This window comes from Lepidochelys kempii, chromosome 24, assembly GCF_965140265.1.
Source record: "Lepidochelys kempii isolate rLepKem1 chromosome 24, rLepKem1.hap2, whole genome shotgun sequence".
NCBI lineage: Eukaryota > Metazoa > Chordata > Testudines > Cheloniidae > Lepidochelys > Lepidochelys kempii.
The window spans coordinates 1,693,677-1,715,276 of record NC_133279.1 but is presented as its reverse complement, the minus strand read 5'-3'; the positions used below and the strand labels follow the sequence as shown (position 1 = coordinate 1,715,276).

At 55.8% G+C, this 21,600-nt stretch overlaps 1 protein-coding gene across 1 annotated transcript in view; it reads left to right on the top strand.

Moving 5' to 3' along the window:
* The window catches only part of INTS3 (integrator complex subunit 3), a 51,120-nt gene that overhangs the window by 399 nt on the left and 29,121 nt on the right, over positions 1 to 21,600 (top strand). Inside the window, exons 2-10 of the mRNA XM_073323475.1 lie at positions 60 to 144; positions 4,013 to 4,079; positions 9,076 to 9,220; positions 10,222 to 10,351; positions 13,573 to 13,670; positions 15,435 to 15,626; positions 16,996 to 17,083; positions 18,204 to 18,283; positions 20,134 to 20,225. Of these exons, the coding sequence (XP_073179576.1) occupies positions 60 to 144; positions 4,013 to 4,079; positions 9,076 to 9,220; positions 10,222 to 10,351; positions 13,573 to 13,670; positions 15,435 to 15,626; positions 16,996 to 17,083; positions 18,204 to 18,283; positions 20,134 to 20,225 (977 nt within the window). The remainder of the gene's footprint in view (positions 1 to 59; positions 145 to 4,012; positions 4,080 to 9,075; positions 9,221 to 10,221; positions 10,352 to 13,572; positions 13,671 to 15,434; positions 15,627 to 16,995; positions 17,084 to 18,203; positions 18,284 to 20,133; positions 20,226 to 21,600) is intronic.

Below are 21,600 nucleotides of genomic sequence, written 5' to 3'. Positions count from 1 at the left end.
CGCTTGAAGCCACATCAAATTCCCCCTCTCATGCTGGCTCTGTTCTTCTCTGTCTCCAGCTGGTGTGGCTGCTGCGGGAGCTGGTGAAGAGCGGGGTGCTCGGGGCAGATGGCGTCTGCATGACCTTCATGAAGCAGATTGCAGGTGAGTGCTGCCTTGGGCCGGGTTCCTGCAGCAGTAGGGACTGGCCCCCATTGCGCTGCACTGCCCCAGGGCCCTGCCCAGCTATGGCTGCACCAGCAGGAGATCCACCCCATGGCAGCTGGAACAAAGCACGCTGCCTTGCTTGGGGTCTGTGACGCCTTGCCCGAGCTGGGCTGGGTCTGGACTTGCAATGGAGGCAGCTCACGCCCAGCTCTCAGAGCCTCGCTTTGCAGCAGTGGTGCGTTTCCAAGAGCCGGCTAAACCTACCTGTCAGGGGATGGAGAGGCTAGTGGGGCTGCTGCTTAGGCCTGGGATTCTGCGTCCTCTCTGTGAGGGGTTAATCCCTGGGTTAGGCCAGCAAGAAGCAGGGTGAGGTTAGGCAGCCTAGTGCCAATAAAGTCTCTGGAACAGCCAGTGGGCGTGTGGATTCCTCAACTTGTCAGCATCTCAGCTCCTGTGGCCTGGCACAGTAGAACCACTGAGACCAGCCCTGACCCATATCTGACATACGGGCAGCCGAGTGGGGTGCTCGCATCCCCTGAGCTGGGACTCTCCCCTGCAGGGCCTGTAACGCTTCCAGAGGGGCAGGGCCAGGGCCTGGCAGTGTGGTAACAGCTCGTTTGCTCCCCCTGGTTCTCTGTGTAAACAGCCCCCTCTGTGCCATTCCATGTCCACAGAGCAGTGTCACCACACGTCAGCGCTAGGCACCTACGTCCAGGGAGGAGGAATTTGCATTGCATAATAAAACTTGACATTTCATTTTTATTGTCTACATCTATGACATGGGGCTGGCCCAGCTGGCAATGAAAACCATCCCCTCGGCTGCAGGGAGGGGGAGGGCAAGGCTGGGTTGGAGGGGCCAAATGCTGAGGGCGAACCATGTCCCCCCCACCCTATCCTGCCCCCTTGCACAATGTAATAAACATGGTGATGGTGCCCCTGTTTCCCTTCAGTTGAGGCTCCCTGTGCGGGGCCCCATTCTACTCTGACGCTGCTGTCCTGCATTTTGCTATTTTTATGATGCCTTAATTGTTATGATCACATTGCAGTTGCTTGCAGCGTGCCTCATATGCGCTTCTGTATTTCCAAACGTCTGAGTACAGCTCTGGGCTTCTAGCACCTTTAGCAGAGTGCTCCAGCTTCATGCTGGCGACTTGCTGGGGATCTCATTTAGAGGGGAAGTGAAGGCAGCTGTGAAACATGTCTGGAAGAAAGGGAAAGTTGATAGTAAGGACTTTCCCTCTGGAATTGTGGAAAATTGATAAGGGAAGCAAAGGGACACAAGGAGAAATCTGTGGCCCCAGAGTTAGGGACAATAAGGTGTTTTTGAAATATATTCGGGACAAATAGAATCCTGACAATGATATTGCTCCATTACTAGATGGAAATGGTAGAATTATCAATAATGATGCAGAAAAGGTAGACGTGTTCAATAAATATTTCTGTTCTGAGTTTGGGGAAAAAATAGGTGTCTCATCATATGGTAATAATAACACTCTTTCCATTCCACTAATATCTCTGGAGGATGGTGTACAGAAGCTACTAAAGTTAGACATTTTTAAATTAGCAAGTCCAAATAACTTGTATCCAAGAGTTTGAAAAGAGCAGGCTGAGGAGCTTTCTGGACTGTTAACATTGATTTTTAATTAGTCTTGGAGCACTGGGGAAGTTCCAGAAGTTTGGAAGAAAGCAAATGTGCCAAGTTTTTAAAGAGGGTAAATGGGATAATCCAGGTAATTATAGATTTAGCAGCTTTACGTTGATCTCAGAGCGGCTAATACGGGATTCAGTCAATGAAGATTGAGAAAGCACGCGTTAAAGGTATTGAACATTGGCTAAGCGTTAGGTTTCGGAATGACAAGGTGGGTGAGGCGATATCCTTCATTGGACTAATGACTGTTAGCGAGAGAGACGAGCTGTCGAGCTACACGGAGCTCTTCGGGTCTGGGGAAAGTTCTAAGAGTGTGTCAGCTAAATACAAGATCAAAGAGAGAGGTTAGCATAAGTAGCTAGCTCATGTTCTAAGGGACCAGTGTGTGCTAGCTGTTTGATCTTGTATTTAGCTGTGACACTAGTGCCTTTCCCAGACCTGAAGAAGAGCTCAGTGCCACTCAAAAGCTCTCCTGTCTCACCCGTGGAAGTTGGTTCAGTAAAAGATATTACCTTGGCCACCTTGTCTCTCTCACATCCTGGGACTGACCAGCGACAACAGCACTGCAGGCAGGTCTCAGAATGTACTTGCCAGTGAGCGGGTGTGTTTCCAGGGGGGGTCTTGCAGGGATGAGTTCTTGGCCCTGCGTTTTTTAACATCGTAATCAATGACCTGGAAGAAAACATAAGTTGATCACAGAGAAAGTTTGCTGATGACACACCAATTGGGGGAGTGATAAATAACGCAGAGGACAGGTCACTGATTCACAGCGATCTGGACTGACCAGCTTAGGATGGCTAAATATAAAAGTATACATCTAGGAATAAAGGCCAGGCTCTCTCTCTCCTGGGAAGCAGTGTCTCAGACAGATTTGGGCATCGTAGTGGACAGTCAGCTGAACCTGGTCTCCCAGTGCGACACTGTGGCCAAAAGAGCACATAAACAGGAGAATCTCGAGTAGGAGCAGAGAGGTTATTTGAGCTCTGTATCTGGCACTGGTGGGACCATCGCTGGGATCCAATTCTGGTGTCCACAATTCAAGAAGAATGTTGATAAATTGGAGAGGGTTCAGAGAAGATCCCCGAGAATGAGTAAAGGATTAGAAAACCTGCCTCGTAGTGAAAGACTCAAAGAGCTCAATCTATTTCGATTAACAAAATGAAGGTTAAGGTGTGACTTCATTAGTTTGTAAGTACCTACATGGGGAACACATGTAATAAGGGGCTCTTCAGTCTACTAGAGAAAGACATAACATGATCTAATGGCTGGTAACTGAAGCTAGACAAACACAGACTGGAAATAAAGCGCAACTTTTCCACAGTGAGGGTAATTAACCATTGGGGCAATTTACCAAAGGGTGTGGTGGATTCTCCATTACTGGCAATTTTAAATCAAGACAGGATGTTTTTCTAAAAGCTCTGCTCTAGGCATTATTTTGGGAAGCTCTATAGCCTGTATTATTCAGGTCAGACTAGATGATCACAATGATCCCTTCTGGCCTTGGAATCTATGAATCCAAGACAAGACTTTGCACTCCCATCAGGCCTTTAGCTGAAGATCTCAGAGCACTTTGCAGACATCCGCTAAGCTTTGCAGATTTTCTGTCCCAGAGAGAGGTGACTTGCCCAAGCTCATGAGGTGACTCAGTGGCAGAGCTGGGAATAGAACCCAGGAGTCCTAGTCACCTGCTCTACTCACAATCCTACATTTATGCCTAAATGCGTGGAGCAGTGTTCCCCGTTTTCCTACCCGACCGATTGCTTTCCTGTCCCAGGCATTCTCTAAAGTGTCTGGTTCTTACTTCCCCTCTCCCCTAAACACCAAATCTCTTCCCTTTCTGCCTCTCACTCTGTTTGCCAGAAAGGTCAATATTGACTCTGTGTTCCAGAAGCTGACAGTTCCTCTCTCAAGCATGCTCTAGGAACAAGACCCCCTCCATTTTTTGTATACAACAGAAAATGATGGCAATCACCATGCTTGTTTCTGGGAACATGCTGAACACGTGCTTGGAAGCAGCCAGGTACCTCTGTAGCAGGCAGGATGGGCCAGATGTGAGGCTTGTACTGAGCTGGGGAGGAAAATACTGTCATTATGGTGCTCTGCCTCGCAGGGGCTGGGGCAGAGACGGTAGCTGGTTGGGATAAAGCTGACATCACAGACAATTACATCAATTAATGTAAGTAGCTGTTTGCTCCCATGCTGTGCTCTTGGTTGCAGGTGGGGATGTGACGGCAAAGAATATCTGGCTGGCAGAGAACGTCCTTGAGATACTGACTGAGCAAAGGTATGGTGCAGTGGGAGGCAGCAGTGTTGCTGGGAGCGGTCTTCTGACTGGTGGGAGCAGCGGGCTGGCCTGTGATGGGGAGAGCTGGGGAGAACTGGCTCTTTGGTCATCCGTGGGGCTAATGGAGACCTCCCTGCTTGGGCATGGCAAGGGGTGTGTTACGGGTTGTGTGTTTGGGGTGGGGTGGGTGGGGACATGTTGATGTCCCCATAGGTTGGCTTGTGGGCTGTCAGCTGGGTGATGCACTGGGATTGCAAGGAACTGAACCTGCCCATCTGGACTGGATCTGACCAAAGCAGAACATGGCTTCGCCTTGAGTCCATGGCAGGGCATGGACCTTGTTCTCCTGTCATGAAATCCACCGCATGGCTGCAGCACGCCCCATAAGCACAATCCTCGTTCCCAAGCGCTGGGGCCGGCAGCGTACACCAGCTGTTGGTGTGTTGGCTGCCTCCCGGGTGTCCCGCTTGGCACTACTGGCTGTTACCTCTTGGGTGTTTTGTAATGCAGCTGGCAATGCCAGGCAGGATCAGACCATCAGTTCTTCTAGCGTGGTGGGTCACAGAAAGCTGATATCCCATAATGCTCCTAGCCAGTTGTGCAATGTGCTGCCGTGATGCCTTCCCCCTGTATGTGACCAGCTTCCCCCTGAAACAATGGGACTTGGTCATCTTGTGCCATGGACAGAACATCCAGGACTCTCTGGGGCAGTTTCCTAGGAATATTTTTCTCCTGACTTTCCAGAGTCCCAATGGAGGGTGTTCCTCTTAGAGGAGTGGTTTGGAATTCATTGCCCAAGAGCTGATCTTTGTCAGCTTCCTGTGCTTAAACAACAGCTCCCCGCTTCGCTGGGGCTGCAACCTTCAATGACTTGCTGTGGCCAGGCAATGGAGAGACATTGTCCTACGGGTTCTGCATTGTCCTTTGTTGGTAAAGCGGGGGCTAGTTGATGATAAACAGACTTGGTAGTGTAGCCCTTAGCTGGGCGGTGGTGTTACTTTTAAATAGATTGATTTTCACAACTCACTGTTTATAATAACAGCAGTTCTCCTGAAATTACTGATTGCTGCGCTTAGCAATCATGGTTCAGCTCCCGCGTACCACTGTGCAGGCGGCCTTTCCCTACACGCTGCCACGCAGTGCCATCTAGCGCATCTGCTACAAACCTGCAGGGCTGGAGGGGGCCGGCCCGGGACTTGTTGCTATGGCCTAGAAACCAGTTGGGAGTTCTTAGTCCACGTGTTTATGTAACCATTAGCGGTCAGCACTGCTAGGGCTTCCCTCTGCCAGCTCAGCTGATGCACCTCAGTCCTGCCCCTGCCCCCAACCCCTGCTGTTCTGTCCTTGGGCCCAGCATTGCCCTGCCAGTTCCTGTCCCAGCCACTGTGGCTGCTCTGCTCCAGGGGCTCCTCTGAAGCAGGCTGCACATCTTGCCAAATTATGTTATGGTTTTGCTTGCGAACAAATGACTAGAAAATGTTTGCAGGGGGAAAAGCAACTTCTCTCCCATGTGATTCAAAGCCACATTTGGACTGGGATGTGCAGGAGCCAGCCCAGCACATTAAATCACAGGAGATTTCCCCTGCGGGTAGGAGTTTGTCAGGGAAATGATGTGAGGGGAAAGGCTAAGCCCGTTTTGGAGGCATTGCTCGATTTTTCACAGCACACGCAGGTCAGAGAATGTCTGAGCACAAACAGAGCTGAGCCCTGGGAGGGAGCCTGCAGGGAGAACCTGCAGCTCTTTGCTGGGATTTATATGCTTTGATTAGGGGGAAGCCAAGACTTTAATTAAACAGCACATGAGAAAAATCTAATTCTGCATTCAGAATGTCGACTGCTTTGTTTAATTAAATACAGCAACAACAGAGCCACTCCCTGGGCTCTGGCTGGCTTGGAGAGGAGGCGAGCCCACCACCGCTGCTACACTGGATAATTTAGCCACTGGCCGCTAGTGGCCAAGCGAACATGACGCTCATTTGCTCTGCCTGCCGGATCTGTTAATCCTGGGGCTGCTGGCGGCTTCTTGGCCCCTTTTGACAATGGTTTTATATTCGTCCGCAACTTGGTTGGGCGAGGGGAGGAAACTGATCTGACAGGCACTGCCCAGATGCAACCTCAACCCCCGCTTCTTGCTGCCAGTCCAGACAGCTCGACTGCCTGTTTAAGCTCTGTGCAAGCACAGGGGTTAGGGGCAGTCTAGAGTGCCTGGGAAAGCAAACACTAGTCACATCTTCGGGGGCTCTTCCCCCCACCCCTCCTGGGTGATTTAGGGCAGCTGACTCATTTGCCATTGAACCATTATCTCCTGGAGTTACAGCTGCAGCATATGCAGTGACCCTTGTGCCGGGCTCTGATTTACAGCTCTCCGAGCTGAGCAATGGGGGTGATTATCAATCACGCTAAAGGCACCGAGCTATTCTGGCCCATTCCCAGTTCATGGCTGCAAATAGCAAGGCTGGGTAATTTACTGGCTGGCAGTGTTTGTCATTGCATTCAGGGAATCGGTTCTGATGCTGCAGGGGTCCGGAGGGAATAGTTCACTCTAGGTAAATGGCAGCATTATGGAATTACAGAAACGTGGTTCTTTGTGGTGCTGGAAGCAGGCGAGAGCCTGTGAGGGGACAAAGGTCTCAGCCCCAGAACTCCTGTGTGCCTGTCCTCTAGAGCCTGTTAGGGCCCAGGGCACTGCACAGGGAGGGTGGTCAAAGTAACTAGCTAGATTGGCAGCAAAACCTAGTCAGCTGCTGGCCTGGCTTGATAGAATGCATCTGCTTCTGGAAGACGCCAGCTTTGGTCCCCCCAGGCCCGGCAGACCAGGAGCGTCCCTGTCTGTGCAGCGTGCGAGGGCCCATCCTTGTCGGAGGCTGGAGCCAGTTGCCCAGGTTAGAGACCCGGGCGCTGTGAGTGGGGCAGGTGCAATACACAGCTAGGACTTGCACTGGAGGGAAAGGCCTGTTTGGTCTCCCAGCCCCTCCTGCTTCTCTGGTCCCTGCAGCACTGACTCCAGTGTGTTGCCCAAATGTCTCTCCTCTGATGCTGCTCCCAGCCCCTCTGCTACAACCTTGTGCATCTCCCTGGTGGTTACGCCGTTCTCAGTCACAGCTGCTTACTCCAAGTCCTCCCCCGTCCCCTCGGTGCTCCCACTCTCCTGTTAGTTTGCCTTTCCTTCTCCTCGCGTTCTTGTTCAGCCAGGTGAGGGGGGCACCTAGTTTGGTAGCTGGCATGTTACTGAAGGCTGCCGGAGCCGTTCTCGTTGTGCTCACTGAAAATACGGGGACAAGCACAGCCTGCTCCGGTGCTGCCACTCGTCCCGTAGCCCTGGGGATCCGGATCTTTCGGCAGTGCCACATTGTTTACCGTAGGATGCACGTAGTCCGTGAGCGGGGTGGCAGCCCAGAACTGCAGCCTGATGAAACGAAGAGCTGCTGTTCGAAAGTTGATGCTTCGTTAACATCAGTAGCATGTGACTGTCTGGTCTGGACACTCACAACGTTTGCTGGCTCCATCTGCTCTGACAGGCTGAGCTGGGAAGAATGAAAGCTCATCTTGTGCGATCTAATGCCGGCATTGGATGTCTCTAGTTCTGTTTACCCTGCGTTGTGTGCACTGGGTCCTGGCTATTGATGCCGTGAGAGAGCTGCTGAGTGCAGAAAGTTACACTAAGGCCAAGTTTCCCTATGGCCCAGCAGCTGATTCCCCTTGTCACTGGCATACCCAGTTACCCTGCAGGGTGCCCCAGCTGGCCCGAGGTTGCATGGCCCTATCATTGTATGCAGAACTGCACACACAGGGAAACCCACCCTGCCCCAGCGTGCTGGCCATGCACATAGGAGAAGCCAGGCAACAGCTTGTGAGAAGGCTCTTGGCAGAGAGGGGAGGGGTTGCTGGCAGGGCTGGGGTGTGGCAGAAGGTCAGCACTTGGTGGATGAGGGCACAGATTCATAGATCCTAAGGTCAGAAGGGGCCACTATGATCATCTAGTCTGACCTCCTGCACAACGCAGGCCACAGAACTTCACCCACCCACTCCTGCGAAAAAAACCTCTCACCTATGTCTGAGCTATTGAAGTCCTCAAATCGTGGTTTAAAGACTTCAAGGAGCAGAGAATCCTCCAGCAAGTGACGCAAGCCCCATGCTACAGAAGAAGGCGAAAAACCTCCATGGCCTCTTCCAATCTGCCCTGTAGGAAAATTCCTTCCCGACCCCAAATATGACGATCCGCTGAACCCTGAGCATATGGGCAAGATTCACCAGCCAGATACTACAGAAAATTCTTTCCTGGGTAACTCAGATCCCACCCCATCTAATATCCCATCACAGGCCATTGGGCCTATTTACCATGAATATTTAATTTCCAAAACCATGTTATCCCATCATAGCATCTCCTCCATAAACCAAGACCAAGTGGGAAGCATGATGGAAGGCACAAAGCTGGGGCCGGGAGGAGGAGGAGGTACCGATGTTATAACCCTAGCTAAAGGCTAGCTGAGCCTAGGGCTGTGCCATCTGCTCTTCACGCGGCTTTAAAAGGCCAGCTGTAACTCAGTCCCCAAGTGGGGGACCCTGCACACTAATGCTGGATGAAAAAGCCTGTATCCCTGTGTGGTGAGTGCTTCCCCCGGAGGTGAGCCGGGCTGAGCATGCGCCAACTCCTGGTTGGGAGGGGGCTGGGAGATGCAAGAAGCTGGATTTGATGGGCCTGGGGTCTGAACAGATAACAGGTTGCAGGGTAGAGGTGACTGGCTCTCGCTATAGTCTAGGTAAGTTGTTTAGTCCTGCTCCTGACCCCTTCCGGGAAAGCGTGTGATCCAGTGTTTAGAGCAGGGCTGGGGGGTCAGGACCTGGTGAATTGTGTGACCTAGGGGAAGTTGCTTCCTCCCATGCCTCGATTTCCCCATTTCTGGGATGGGGATTAATGCTAATAGAGTGCTTAACAGGTCTTGGCTGGAGAGGAGGGTGGTGCTGGCTCAAGGTGCTGTCCCTTGCTTGCTTCCAGAGAGTGGGTGCTGAAGAGCAATATCCTGATTGCCATGGCTGTGTACACGTACCTGCGGCTCATCGTGGACCATCACGGCACCTCGCAGCTCCAGGCCCTGCGCCAGAAGGAGGTGGACTTCTGTATCTCCCTGCTCCGGGAACGGGTGAGGGGCTGTGTGATTGGGGTGCTGGTAGGGGGAGAGGTCCCCCTCCGAGGGAGTGCCTGGGTGCAGTTGTGGGGGTGGGAGGGACCTGTTTGTCCCAGCAGACACGTGGTTTTGGTCCTTCCTCCGCCAGGAGCCTGAGCCCTGCCAATCTGTGTACCTTTTCAGCTTGTCCCATACAGTTGGGGGGTGTCTGGGGTGCAGGCAGCAGCACTTGCAGCTGCTGTGAAATCGGAAGCGGTGGGCTCTGCTCCCTGCATGCCTGGCTGGAAGTTTGCCCATTGGTTGGCATGTTCTCAGCCCAGCTCTCTTCCCCCTGGCACTGAGAACAGCTGGTTTTATGGGGCTAGTTCCTGTGGGGCCTCTGTCCCAGGTCCAGGCCCATTTCCCTCAAGCTCATCACAGGCACTGATGCCTTCTCATCGTCTAGCTGCAGCCCCCCAAAATGCCAGCATCTCTGTGGTGTGCAGCCAATCCCCACCTGTGCTCTAGAAGCCACAGAACCCCTGGCTTGGCGGAGGAGGCTGGAGGACTCCGGGGCCACGCTTCCCTTCAGGGTTATCAGTCCTGCTGGCACGAATGGCTCTCTGCAGCAGGTAGGGGTCAGCCCCTGTGCCCCACATGTCTCCCCTCCACCCCCCCGCCTTCTCCTGAGCTGGCGGGACTGCTCAAGCATCAAGGGCTGAGCTTCAGAGACTGTCCACAGTTGTGGAGATGAAGCGCTAGATTTACGGCCCCGTTGTTTGTTTTACACTAGAGAACATTTTAAAATAGCCATTGACCTTCCCTCCTGTCACCCAGCCCCTTTAGAACCTGCTATCTTCAAAAGCAGAGCAGCCTGCCAGGGCAGGAGAGGAAATGTTGTGCAAAGAGTGAATCATCCAGAGCCTGCTCCCAGGTTCAAGAACTGAATGTTCCCGGTGCCTCCCCCCACCCCTCCCCACAGCCCCCTCCTCAGGAGCAGGTAAACAATACATGATCTCTCCTCTCCCTTCCCCAAGTTCATGGACTGCTTCATGATTGGCCGGGACCTGGTGAGACTCTTGCAGAACGTTGCTAGGATACCCGAGTTTGAGCAGCTCTGGAAAGACCTTATCCACAATCCGCAGGCGCTGAGTGCCCAGTTCACAGGTAGGTGGGGCACAGGGGAGGTTACCCTGCCACAGCCAGCAGCACCTGGAGCTCTGCCGGGGCTCTCTGGCTGCAGGTCAGCCGCGCGTGACATCCCGCATCTGTGCGTACACACCTTTGCATCCTCTTAGATGCACACAGCTAGGCGCAGCCAACCACGAGGGACAGGCGATTGTGAGTGAGCAGCTCCAGATTGTCAGCACCGCTTAGCCTGCGCTCCCGGACTGTGGGCAGAGCAATGTGGGGAGAATCCAGTGCAGAAGCTGCACGTCCCGGTGTCCCCCAAGGGCTTGTTCCCCTCCACCAGATCCCTCCTCCTCGGGGCTCCATGACTCACCTGGGGCCGAACTTAAGTCCTCAGCAGAGTTCGAGCAGCTGGCTGCTTCTCAGCTCCGATATCCTGGTGTGTTCTGCTGGGCTCTCAGAGGAGAGGGTTCCCCTGCGTGCACACCTCTAAAAGGCCATTCATGAGTCCACCTCTGGCAGAGCCAGATTCCCCTCCAGAGCCACTCTTGGCCAGTGCTTAAACACAGTAAGTTGTGCCCTGCCTGCTGCCCCCTTGGCCGTGGGGATTACGGAGCTGGGCTGGGTCTCCTGCCACAGGCTTTGTCCCCAAGTGGCTTCCATATTTCCTTACATACCGCAAGGGCCTGGTGCACATCTGGGCTCTGAGTCTTCCAGATGGCATGATCAATAATTCAGCCAGCTTTAATTACAAAGGCAGCCAGACCCCAGGAAAACATGGTGCAGTTTGATTACATGTTCTGGACTTAAAGCGTCCTTCATTGTAATTAATATTTTTAATTGTCTGAACTGAAAACAAAGCTGAAGGTGGATCCCAATGATAGAAAGTTCTGCAAACTCCCTGGGAAAGAGTCCTGGGGAACCTTTGAAATATCGAGCGAGGGCAGCAGATGCTGCTGTGATTATCTTTCCCCAGTATGCTGGCACACCTGACGAGCAGGAACACTCCGTTACAGAGCTCCCTGCACAGGCCAGATTAAAATAGCCTTGTTTTATTTTAGATCTCTATATGTCTCAGTATAAATTATTCCTTGCTCTGGAGGTCGTCTCCTCGTTAGCTGTCTGCAGCAGTTCTAATGAGCTTTCTGAAGGAGGACTTGAAAGTCCGCTATCCCAATGCCTTGTCCTGGGGGGCCGTGTTAATGGCACTTCAAAGAACTCTGGTTCCACTCAGGCAAGCTCGCAACATGTGTCTTCTAATCAAAACCTCATTAAGCCTCCTAATCCCAGCCTCCTTCCCCTTTGGCAGCCTCGGCAGAGAGGCCAGGGGCTGAAGGGGGCCCCGTAACTGAGCTCCCCTCACCCCTGAAGGAGGGTCCCTGGGTGTCAGGGCTGGGACGCTGTGCTGGAGGCTTTGGTGTGTGCAGCCCTGCCCATCCATAGGGTAGGGAGAGGTCCTCAGTCTCCAGGTGCTCAGCCCTGCATCTTTTTTCCACTCTAAACTCCCTGAGAATTTACCCCGATCACCAACTAGTTCTCCCGCTGAACACTGAGGCTGTTCGTCCCTGGAGGGCCTGGGCACTTCACAAGCGCTACTCCAGCTTCCCAGCAACTCCCTCCTCACCCAGGGAAATCGGTCAGCAACTGTCCCCATTGCCATCTCCTCTCCACAGCAGCCACACAGCTGGCTCCTCACCATAAGGTATCCCCCCCGCCAGAATCTTCCTACTGCAGTTTTCCTTGGTGGGTGTTTGGTTTTGTACTGCTGCTGTTCTCTGCCCTTGTGCGTGCTGCCAAGAGCCTGGCCTAAGCACTCGGCAGGACCGCAGTTCCCTCTGGCAGCTGGCTATTTGCGTCTGCTTTCGCATTTGATACTGACTCAATCCCTTGTGCTGCGAACCTCACCCCCTGACTAGTGCAGGCTGGCCAGGCCCAGGAGAGCGTGCTGCGAAGTGCTGGGGCTGGCAGAGAAGGGAGGTCTTGGCCCCGCAGGAGAGCTGGGAACGCAGGGCGCTGCGCTCGTTCCCTCCCGAGTGCCTGGTGGGTGCTTGGAGCGTTTATTAAGCAAGGCTTTTTTGAGGTTGCCTTTCCCTGATGTGCAGCTCACTCCATGCAGAGCTCCTTTCTCTCCGTTCGGGCTCTGAGCTTGTAAGCAGGCAAAACTTTTCTCCTCCTCTCCACCCACCCTCCGGAGGTGAGGACGGGGTTTCGGGTGTATTGAAATGATTTCAATGCCAATAGACCAAAGTGCACCTGGTGTCCGTAACTCTGACCCCTTGCACCTGCATCAGAGTGAGCAGATCTGTAAATCAGTCAAGTCCTGCCAAGGAATGACAGGCCTTCTCTGCCGCTATCACGGCTCCCTTTCTCACACCTTGCCTGGCTCTGGCCTTTGGAACCTAGTTCATCTATACCTCTCTTCCCCTCTTTGTCTTCCGGGGGTTTCTCTAGCCCTGAGGACGTGCCGGGGTTAAACTGGACCCACATCCCCAGTGCTATGTGACAGCCATGCCGTGGGGTCCCAGATGAATGCTGGTGGCTGAGATTAGCAATGGAGCAGAGAGCTGCTGTCGGCCTGCTGGCTCGTGGGCAGCTGAGACAAGCTGGCGGCTCTCCTGGCAGACAGGTGGCTGCGTCCCAGCTGACAGTCGCTGGCAGCCTTGGTGGGGAGGGGTCAGGGTGAACAAGCTCTGGAAACAGCTCGGCAGTTGAACAGTTGGAGCTTGCGGCCCTGCCGGCCCTGCCGGCCCTGTGCTGTGGCTGACCCAAACCCTGCAGTGGGGAGGCTGTCAGCATCTCACTGACCTAGGAGCACGAGTTCCACTTGCAGTCCACTGCGCACAGCCCCTGGAGAATGCCTCCGGTCTGCGCCGGGGCTGACTTGCGTCAGTGCTGTGGTCTGAGAAAAGCCAGTGCTCTTACGTTTGTCCTTGTCCTATTTACCCCAGTTAAAACCCAAACTGTCCTCATGCTTTCTGCCAGGGGTGCTCTAGAAGGGATGGGGAATCTGCTCTGCTAACAGGACTCCTGAGTTCCATTCCCAGCTCTGGGAGGGAGCATGGTTTAGTGGTTAGCGCAGGATCCTGAGTGAAATCTCCACCCCTTCCCAATACCCAAAGCTCTGGTCTAACAGGAACTTTCGGAGCCACTGCAAGGCCAGGAGCCAGTGCGGACAGGGGATCGGCTCTCCACAGGTGCCATGGTGAACCTGGCTGGGTGTGTGCAGGTACAGACCTCTTGGCTTTTCTTCTTCTTAGGTGTCCTGCAGCTCCTTCAGTTGAGGACCTCTCGCAAGTTCCTGGCCTGTCGGCTCACCCCTGACATGGAGACCAAGCTGCTCTTCATGACGTCCCGGGTAACAGCTTTGCTCTTCCAGAGGGATCCCAGCTGGCGGAGAGGGGAGGGGGAATCAGGGTACCATCAGTCACAATGGAATTGGGGGTGCATGAGCTCTAGAGGGTGGGGGCCCTTGGAGAGCTTCTATCCTGTCCCATCCATCCTCCTTCCCCAGTTGCTCCTGGTGCAGCCAGCTGGGTGAAGGCCAGATTCTGTGCAGGTGAAGTTGCAGGCAAGTAAGTGTGACCTTAGCGCTGGGGAAGGTGCCAGATTGACAGCTCTGGAAAGCAGAGGCCTCCGGTAATCCCCAGAGCCAGCCCCGTAAGAGCAGGGTCCCTCCAGGCTGTCCTTTGGAGTGGCTCAGCCCTGGGTTGAAGAGACCACCCTGGGGTTGGGAGGGTGCTTCACAGCCTGGGACCCAGGTAGTCCCCTCTCTACAAGGGGGCCAGGGCAGTGGTTGGACGGGCCAGGGAACAAGAGATCAGCTGCCCCGGCCTGGTCTGGATTTAACCCAGTGACTGAGCGACAGCTGCTGGTTGCCATGGACCCACTGGGGCCAGCAGAATGGGGGAAGTGGCACCCCCTTGACTGGGCCTGCTCAGCCTTTCCCTTTGTTTTCCAGGGAAGCTGGTTCTTCAGCCAACTCCAGCTTCCCCTGAGAGAGGGGCGTGGCAAGAGGAGAGCGGTGGACCAGCTGATTTGCTCATTGCCAGCCATGTAAATCTGGAGTCACTCCTTATGACTTCATTGGAGTTGCTCTGGGGTAAACCAAATGTCGCCAAGAATAGAATTTGGCCCCAGATATAGAAAGGCTTCCCGTTGAGTGTTTACTTTGGCTGTCTGGTTTAGTGGCCTTTGATTGGGCCAGGCATAGCCTTCTAGCCCCCTGTCAGTGTGTGATGCCGTGGGGCGGGTGGAGGAGAGCTCATCCCTCTGCAGCTGCAGTTGTTTAGCTGGTGCCGGTTTCTGCGTGGCTGGGGTAGAAGGGCCCGGAGTAGCAGATCTCTGCAATGGGGGGGACATGGAAGCTGGAGTCAGGAGTCTGGGGTTAAAAACATGAGCCTTCTCCACTCTGGCCTCCGTACGCCGGCGGAGGGAGGGAAGGGTGGCCGGCCAGTGCTGAGCGAAGCATGCCCGAGACACTCATTAAAAGGCATTACATTGGTTTGGCAGGGAACTTTGCTGCAGGCTGGCTGATTTCTGGGGGGTTGCTTTTTCTATATGGTTGCTGTGTGGTGGGTGAGCTGAGCTCTGCCAACCTGCAGCCCTTTCCCAGAGGGAACGGGAACTCCACAGTGACGCCAGGGTTAGCCTTTCTTGGTGCGCAAACGCCAGGCAGGGTTTGTTTCCCCTTGCAAGCGAAGCTTGTCTTTTCCCCGTGCTGCGGCAGCTTGCTGTGGGAAGGAAACGAACTTCAAAGGTCTGAGTGCTGGACTTGGGTCCTGGAGGGTGCATCGGGGTGCAGGGCGTGTCTCTGGCAGAAAGCTCAGTTCTGTCCTTCCTGCTGGAGAAACCTGCCCTTGGTGCATGGGGGATGGTGGCTGGAGTTTCCCTGGGGTCCTTTCGTTCTTCGGTTTCTGCTGATGCTGCTTGGGGATGGGGGGGCTGTTTGTGCTGGAAAGTCACTGCAGCTACTGTTGGCCACTCACAGCCTCCAGTGGATTGCAACTGAGGCAGCTCCGAAGTGAAGGCTCTGTGTCCCAGGCCTGTCCGCCCAGATACTCGTGTCTCTGAACCAGACTCCGTGTGTCTGCCCCTACCTGTGTTTCTCCTCCCCCTCCAGGTGCGGTTTGGCCAGCAGAAGCGGTACCAGGACTGGTTCCAGCGGCAGTACCTGTCTACCCCAGACAGCCAGTCCCTGCGCTGTGACCTTATCCGCTACATCTGTGGGGTGGTCCATCCGTCCAACGAGGTGCTGAGCTCTGACATCCTCCCTCGCTGGGCCATCATTGGCTGGTTGCTCACCACCTGCACGGTAAGCGCGTGGGGCAGGGCCATGTCCCCCCTGACTCATCCATGCACCAGGGAGGAGCAGGGTAACATACCCAGTGCTGATCAGAGAGCCCAGCCTGCTCATCGCTGTCTGGGCAAGTAGCTGGGGGAGTGTGCATGACAGAGACATGGGTTGGATTTTCCAAAAGGAAGCTGGATCTCTGTGTCCCAGCAAGGAGGGCTGGGATTCCGGACTCCTGAGTTCTCAGCCTGGTTCTGCCCCTGCATTGCTGTGTAACTTTGGGCAAGTCACCCGCACTGCCCACTCCACTCCCGGCCTCATTCATGCCACATGGCATTGCTCTGCCTACAGTCCAGCAGCCATTTCTCCAGGGGCGTTGCGGGATCCTGCCCAAATAGGCACTTGTGTGGCTCTCTGTGAGACGCTGGTAAGGCCCAGAGCGCTGCCGGGAACATATCATCCTCTCTCCTCAGCTGCTCTCTGTTTGTTATCCTGGCCAGCGCCGGGATTGAGCATGTCAGACACAAGCCATGACGGGACAGCTGCTGGAGGGGAGATCCTTTCGAAGGGGGCGATGCAGAGAATGAACACGGGAATGAAAATGTACCCACTGACCTGTCCTGGTGGGGTCTGGTCACAGAGCCGCTCCTGTGGGAGGCGGGATAGCAGACTGCAAAGAGCTCCTTGCTCCACTGGCCCTGTCAGGTGCAGCTGGACGTGCTGCCGGTGGAAACGGGGGTCTCTGCTCCGGCTGAAGGCAGCTTCAGAGCAGGCACGTTCCCTCCAGGATTCCCCAGTCGCAGCTCTGGCCATAGACCCCAGACCTGACCTGCAGTGTCAGCTCTGCTGCTGGCTGCCCTTTGGGCAGGCACTGTCATCTCTCTGCCTCAGTTTCCCTATCAGGTTAATGACCTGCCAGGGAAGCCCTGGGAGCTCCTCTGCTGGAAGAGGCTGTAGAAATGCCGTCTCGTTCCCAAAGCAGAGCGAGGCCTCCTCTCTGGGCCCCTGGGTGGCGGGGTGGGTGTGGAGATTGGGGAGGAGGGGCAGGGAACAGTTGCCTTTGCACCAGGCCCATGCTGCAGTTATTAACACAGAACCATTCACCTCCAAGCACTTTTCAAGCCTGAATCCTCCCACCCCCTTGGGAGGGAGGGGATGTGACCCCCAACTTCCAGACTGGGGAGCTCTATGCCGGGCCCAAGGCTGCAGAACGGAATGAGAGCCTTGGAGCTAGGAACAGAACCCAGGAGTCCTGGCTCCAGCCACTCTTCCTTGTTTTAAAACAAGGCAGGGGCAGGGCCTGGCAGAACCAGGGCAGCGGAAGATAGGTGGGGGCGCGGGCCGGCGGAACACTGCTGCTATCCTCATCATGTGGCTTCTCATCCCCTAGTCCAACGTTGCTGCTTCTAATGCCAAACTTGCCCTGTTCTACGACTGGCTCTTCTTCAGCCCCGAGAAGGACAACATCATGAACATAGGTACCATGTGCTCGCTGACTCCCCGCCCTCCTCTGGGGACGATGGACCAGCCCTCTTTCCCTGCCTCCCCTCCCAGCTCTGAACTCTCCTGCTTTCCAAGCCAATATTGAACTTTCCAGTGTGGCCTGGCTCCACAGAGCCTCTAACCCAGAGCCAGGTGGGGTCTGGCCGGCTCGAGGGGGTGGCCTGGGAGAGGGAGTCTTCCACCTCTCCCTCGTTAGGGACTGACAGCTGTCCCCAGCGGTTCCGTGACCCTGCCTGAAGTGAGTTCATTCGTTCTCAGTCCATTCCCAGAGGGACAGGCGCCTCTGCAGCTAGCCCAAAGTGGGTCCCATCCCACATGCCCAGTGTCTGTGGGGAGGAGCCCCCTCGACACAGGCCTCTACTCTGCACAAAGCAGTGGGAAGGCTGGTGAGCACAGGATGGTATCTATCTCCCCTGGCAGTGTGCAGCCCAGTCCTCTCCGGAGTCAGGGCCCCTGCAGCCAAAGCCAGGAGCTTTCCGCTTGGACAGCGGTCAGGGAGGGAGTTCCAAAGCGGGCCATGATAACGGGGTCTGTTAGCTCGCTAGAGCCTGATAACTTGTCTCCAAACAGCCCCACTCCGCCCCCCGGCCCTGTTTGAACTCCTACAAGGCTTTGCAAGCTGGCACGAGAGCTGCTTTGATGGAGCCGCTTTGAGCGGTGGTTTCCATGCCTGCAGCAGCAGACGTCTCCCCTGGGCTCTGTGGCTGGCCACGGAGCGCCCCTGCCTGTGTGGGCCAGAGCATGGGGGAGGGAGGGAGGCTGGCTGGCTGATCTCACAGCCTTCCACTTGAGCCCCAGGGTGGGGGGCCGCTGGGATCCACTGGAGCAAGGGCAGGAACGACAGGAGTGACAGCAGATGGCACTGCTCTGCCCTAGGTCAGGTCAGGGCCTGCTTGGACCCGAAGCCCACACTCTAGGGAGGTGGGGAGTGCAAATGGGGTTGGGGTGTGTAGGAGCCAAATGGGGCATCTGCCCTCATTCTGGGTGAGTGGAGGGGAGGTTTCGCTGAGTCCCCCGTTCTCAGCGGGGGCCCGTGGAGTGTTGGTGCTCAGCGTGGAGTGAAGAGTGACCAGTTTCCTGCTCTCTGCCTTCCAGAGCCGGCCATTCTGGTGATGAACCACTCCATGAAGCCCCACCCTGCCATCACAGCCACGCTGCTGGACTTCATGTGCCGGGTGAGCTGCAGAGACACCCTCCCCCAGCTCCTGCACCTGTGCTGCCCGGCTGGTACAGTGGGACTGGGCTTGCAAGGGGCCGCTGTGGAAGCAGCTCTTCTGGCAGGCTCAGTTCCACCCCCTTCCCGCCCTGTCAGGACAGAGAGGACCCTCACTGCATTGACAGCGATGTCCTTGGGCAGGCAAACCAGCCGAGCAGGTGTGAGGCTGAGTCGTCACCCACCTCTGCTGAAACCAGCCCCAGCCCCGCTCAGTGGGGGGCTATTGGGAAGGCCCCTGTCCCCAAGAGCTTAAAGCAAACTCAGGCCCCAAGCAGGGTGACGACTCAGACCCAGGAGGCCCCTGAGGATGGTGTACAGGAGAGGCACTGGGGAAGGGGGGAAGGCAGGGGGTTAGTGCTTGGCCCACGGGGTGGGAGGCTGATCTTAGCATAGGGGACAGCTGGAGAGGTGTGAAGGGGCAGCGAGGAGAGCAGTGGGAGAAGGATGCAGAGGAGTGGAGGGCACAGTCCAGACACCCTTGGAGCTGCCATTCTGTCTGGTCACTGGGGCGGGGGGATTCTCTGATGTCCCTCCAGCCTGTCACCCGGATTCTGTGAAGGTTCCCGGGGGTTCCCTCTGAGAGAGCTGAGTTGTGGCCCCTCTCTGCACTGTGATCTGACCAGCTGCCGAGGCTGGCAGCGCCTTGGCACTGCCCATCACTACCTGGGGACATTTAGTGGCACTAATGCATCTTAGCACAGGTCACCGGGTTTGCATTTAGCCCCAGAGCAGAGGCCGGCAGCAATTACAGGAGCTGTCATCCAGCTGGAGAGGCTGCTCTGTGCTGTCCTGCCCTTTGCGTGCAATTAACCTTACTGTCCACGCCTCGCCTCGTTAGGGAGTGCAGGCTCAGCCACTGCAGAGAGTGTTGTCTCCAGGGGGTATCGGGATAGGAGGAGGCCGAAGCTCCATCCCCCAGAGATGGGAAGGACGGAAAAATCTAGAGGGGATCATGGAAGAGCTGCCGAAGTGCCCAGCTGGGTAGCTGGTGGGGCAGGCAGCGCTGGCTGGGTTCACGTGGCATGTGGACACAGCAGTGAGCCAAACTTTGCACATGGAGTCTCCACACTAAAGCTCACCAAGCATTTTCAGTCCAAGGAGCTGGTGTAGAGAGGGGCCATCCCGGGGCTGGAGAGCAGCTGTCTTTGTCACACTGGCAGCCCTGGGGCAGAGAGGAAAGGGGGGAAATGGGTACCTGAGAGGCTCAGAGTAATGCCTCCCTCTGGCTATTGTTCCCAGCCCTTCGGCGGAAGCAGTGGGCTCTAGTGGGTAAGGTCAGGATGTCTGGGTTTGATGCTCCCTCTCAGCCTGCTGTCGTGGCCACGATCCACAAAGGCTACGCTTGGCAAGTGCTCATGTGGGTGTTTGCCTGTCACTACCGTCACCACTCCCTGTTCTGCAGATTCACTCCCGACCCCAGGGGCTTGCCCCTCGAAATGCTCGGCTCTGCAGTAAAACCGGCCGAGAGCAGCGAGGGGCAAATTCCTACACAGGGTCAGGATATGCTGCTGCAGAGTCACCCGGCCAAGTGCCTCTTTACTATCCTGGCATGGGCGTTGGGATGGGCGAGGGAAGGGGAGATGGGAGTAAAACCCTCTCCTGCTGCCTCCTCTCATTTCAACGGGGTATGTTCGTCTGCTGTTCATGTGGCCAGGGCAGTTTGATTCCAGACAGGCAGTGAACTGGCCTCATGACAAGCTGCTAACCCACCTCGGCTGGCAGGGCTGGGTCTGCGGCCTCCCAAACAGCGGGACCAGCCCGAGGGCTCGGGGACCTGCACTAACTCTATTTTCTCCACCCCCCTTTCAGATCATTCCCAACTTCTACCCACCGCTGGAGGTTCACGTCCGGCAAGGCGTGTTCAACTCCCTTACCCACATCGTGGAGAAGCGAGTCCTGGCGTAAGGAGTCATTCGGTTCAATACAATCACAGTTGCGCTGCCCTGCCCTGCCCTGCCCAGGCTCCGTCTGTCTCTCACCTAGCAAAGACAAACCTCTCACGGCTCCTCGCAGAGCAGGGGAACTGATTTGGGTTATGGCCTGTGGCATAAGACACAGCCATGGATTTATCCTGCCCCGGAACGAGGGTCCTGAGATCCATAGCTCAGGCCAGGGATGGGTTAGATGAGCTTCCGCCCTCTCGGGGGGGCACAAATGTCTCCAGTAGGCTGTCACGGAGTGTGGGGGAGTCCAGGCCCTGCACCCCTCTTCCTGGGATCCACTGAGACTCTCAGCCAGCCAGTAAAACAGAAGGTTTATTGGACAACAGGAACACAGTCCACAACAGAGCTTGTGGGTACAACCAGGACCCCTCAATCACGTCCTTCTGGGGGAGCAGGGAGCTTAGACCCCAGCCCTGGGGTTCCCTATGTTCCTCCACCCAGCCCCAAACTGAAACTAAACCCACCCAGCAGGTTCCCTGCTGCAGCCTCTGTTCACATTCCTGGGCAGAGGTGTTACCTCCCCCTCACCCTCCTGGCTCAGGTGACAGGCTCTCAGGTCTCCCATCCCCAGGGCACATTCCCAGGTCAACACTCCCCCCTCCCTGCTGAGTCACATCGTCACATAGGCACATGCCACTGTGCTGCCAGATGAACAAGCATGCAGGTACCTTCCTAGTCTGCCTCACATCTGCTGCCAGCCTGCAAACATTGCAGCCGTTAGCAACAGCTGGGTCCCCCTGCACCTGGCGAGAGCCCCCTGCCCTCCGAGCGGAGTTACAAACCCCACCGGATCCACAGGCAGGAAGGGGGACATCCCAGGCCTGCAGCTCACACAGCAGAGTTGTCTTGTGGAAGTGAGGCTACACCCAGCCCCAGGGGGGAATGAACCAGCCCCAGGCCCCTGACTCATCCCCCCACCAGCCTGCTTGTTCCAAACGAGGGAGCTCCTGTGCGGTTTGTCACTGTGGGGACTGAAAGGCCCTGAGATGGCGTGGGCGGAGCTGGGGGGGGCGCGGGGGCGTGCTGCCCTCTGTACAGAGCAAGGGGCAGGCAGCAGGGCTGTGAATGGGCTGCTGCTAGTGATCTTGCTGGGGGGCAGGGAGGGGATGCTGCCGGACTGGATGAGGCATCTCTGGCAAGAGAGCTCTGTGGCTTTGGCCGAGTGTCGGGGGACAGAGCTGGGCTGGACCCATTGCGTCCATGGCAGAAGCAGTCCTGAGATGCTGCCAGAACTGGAGACCTGTCTGTGCCAGGGCCTGGGGCTGGGAACTCGAGTCCCCCAAGCCGGAAGGCCAAACCAAGCGGCCAGAGATCAGCGCAGAGTTGTGAAGAG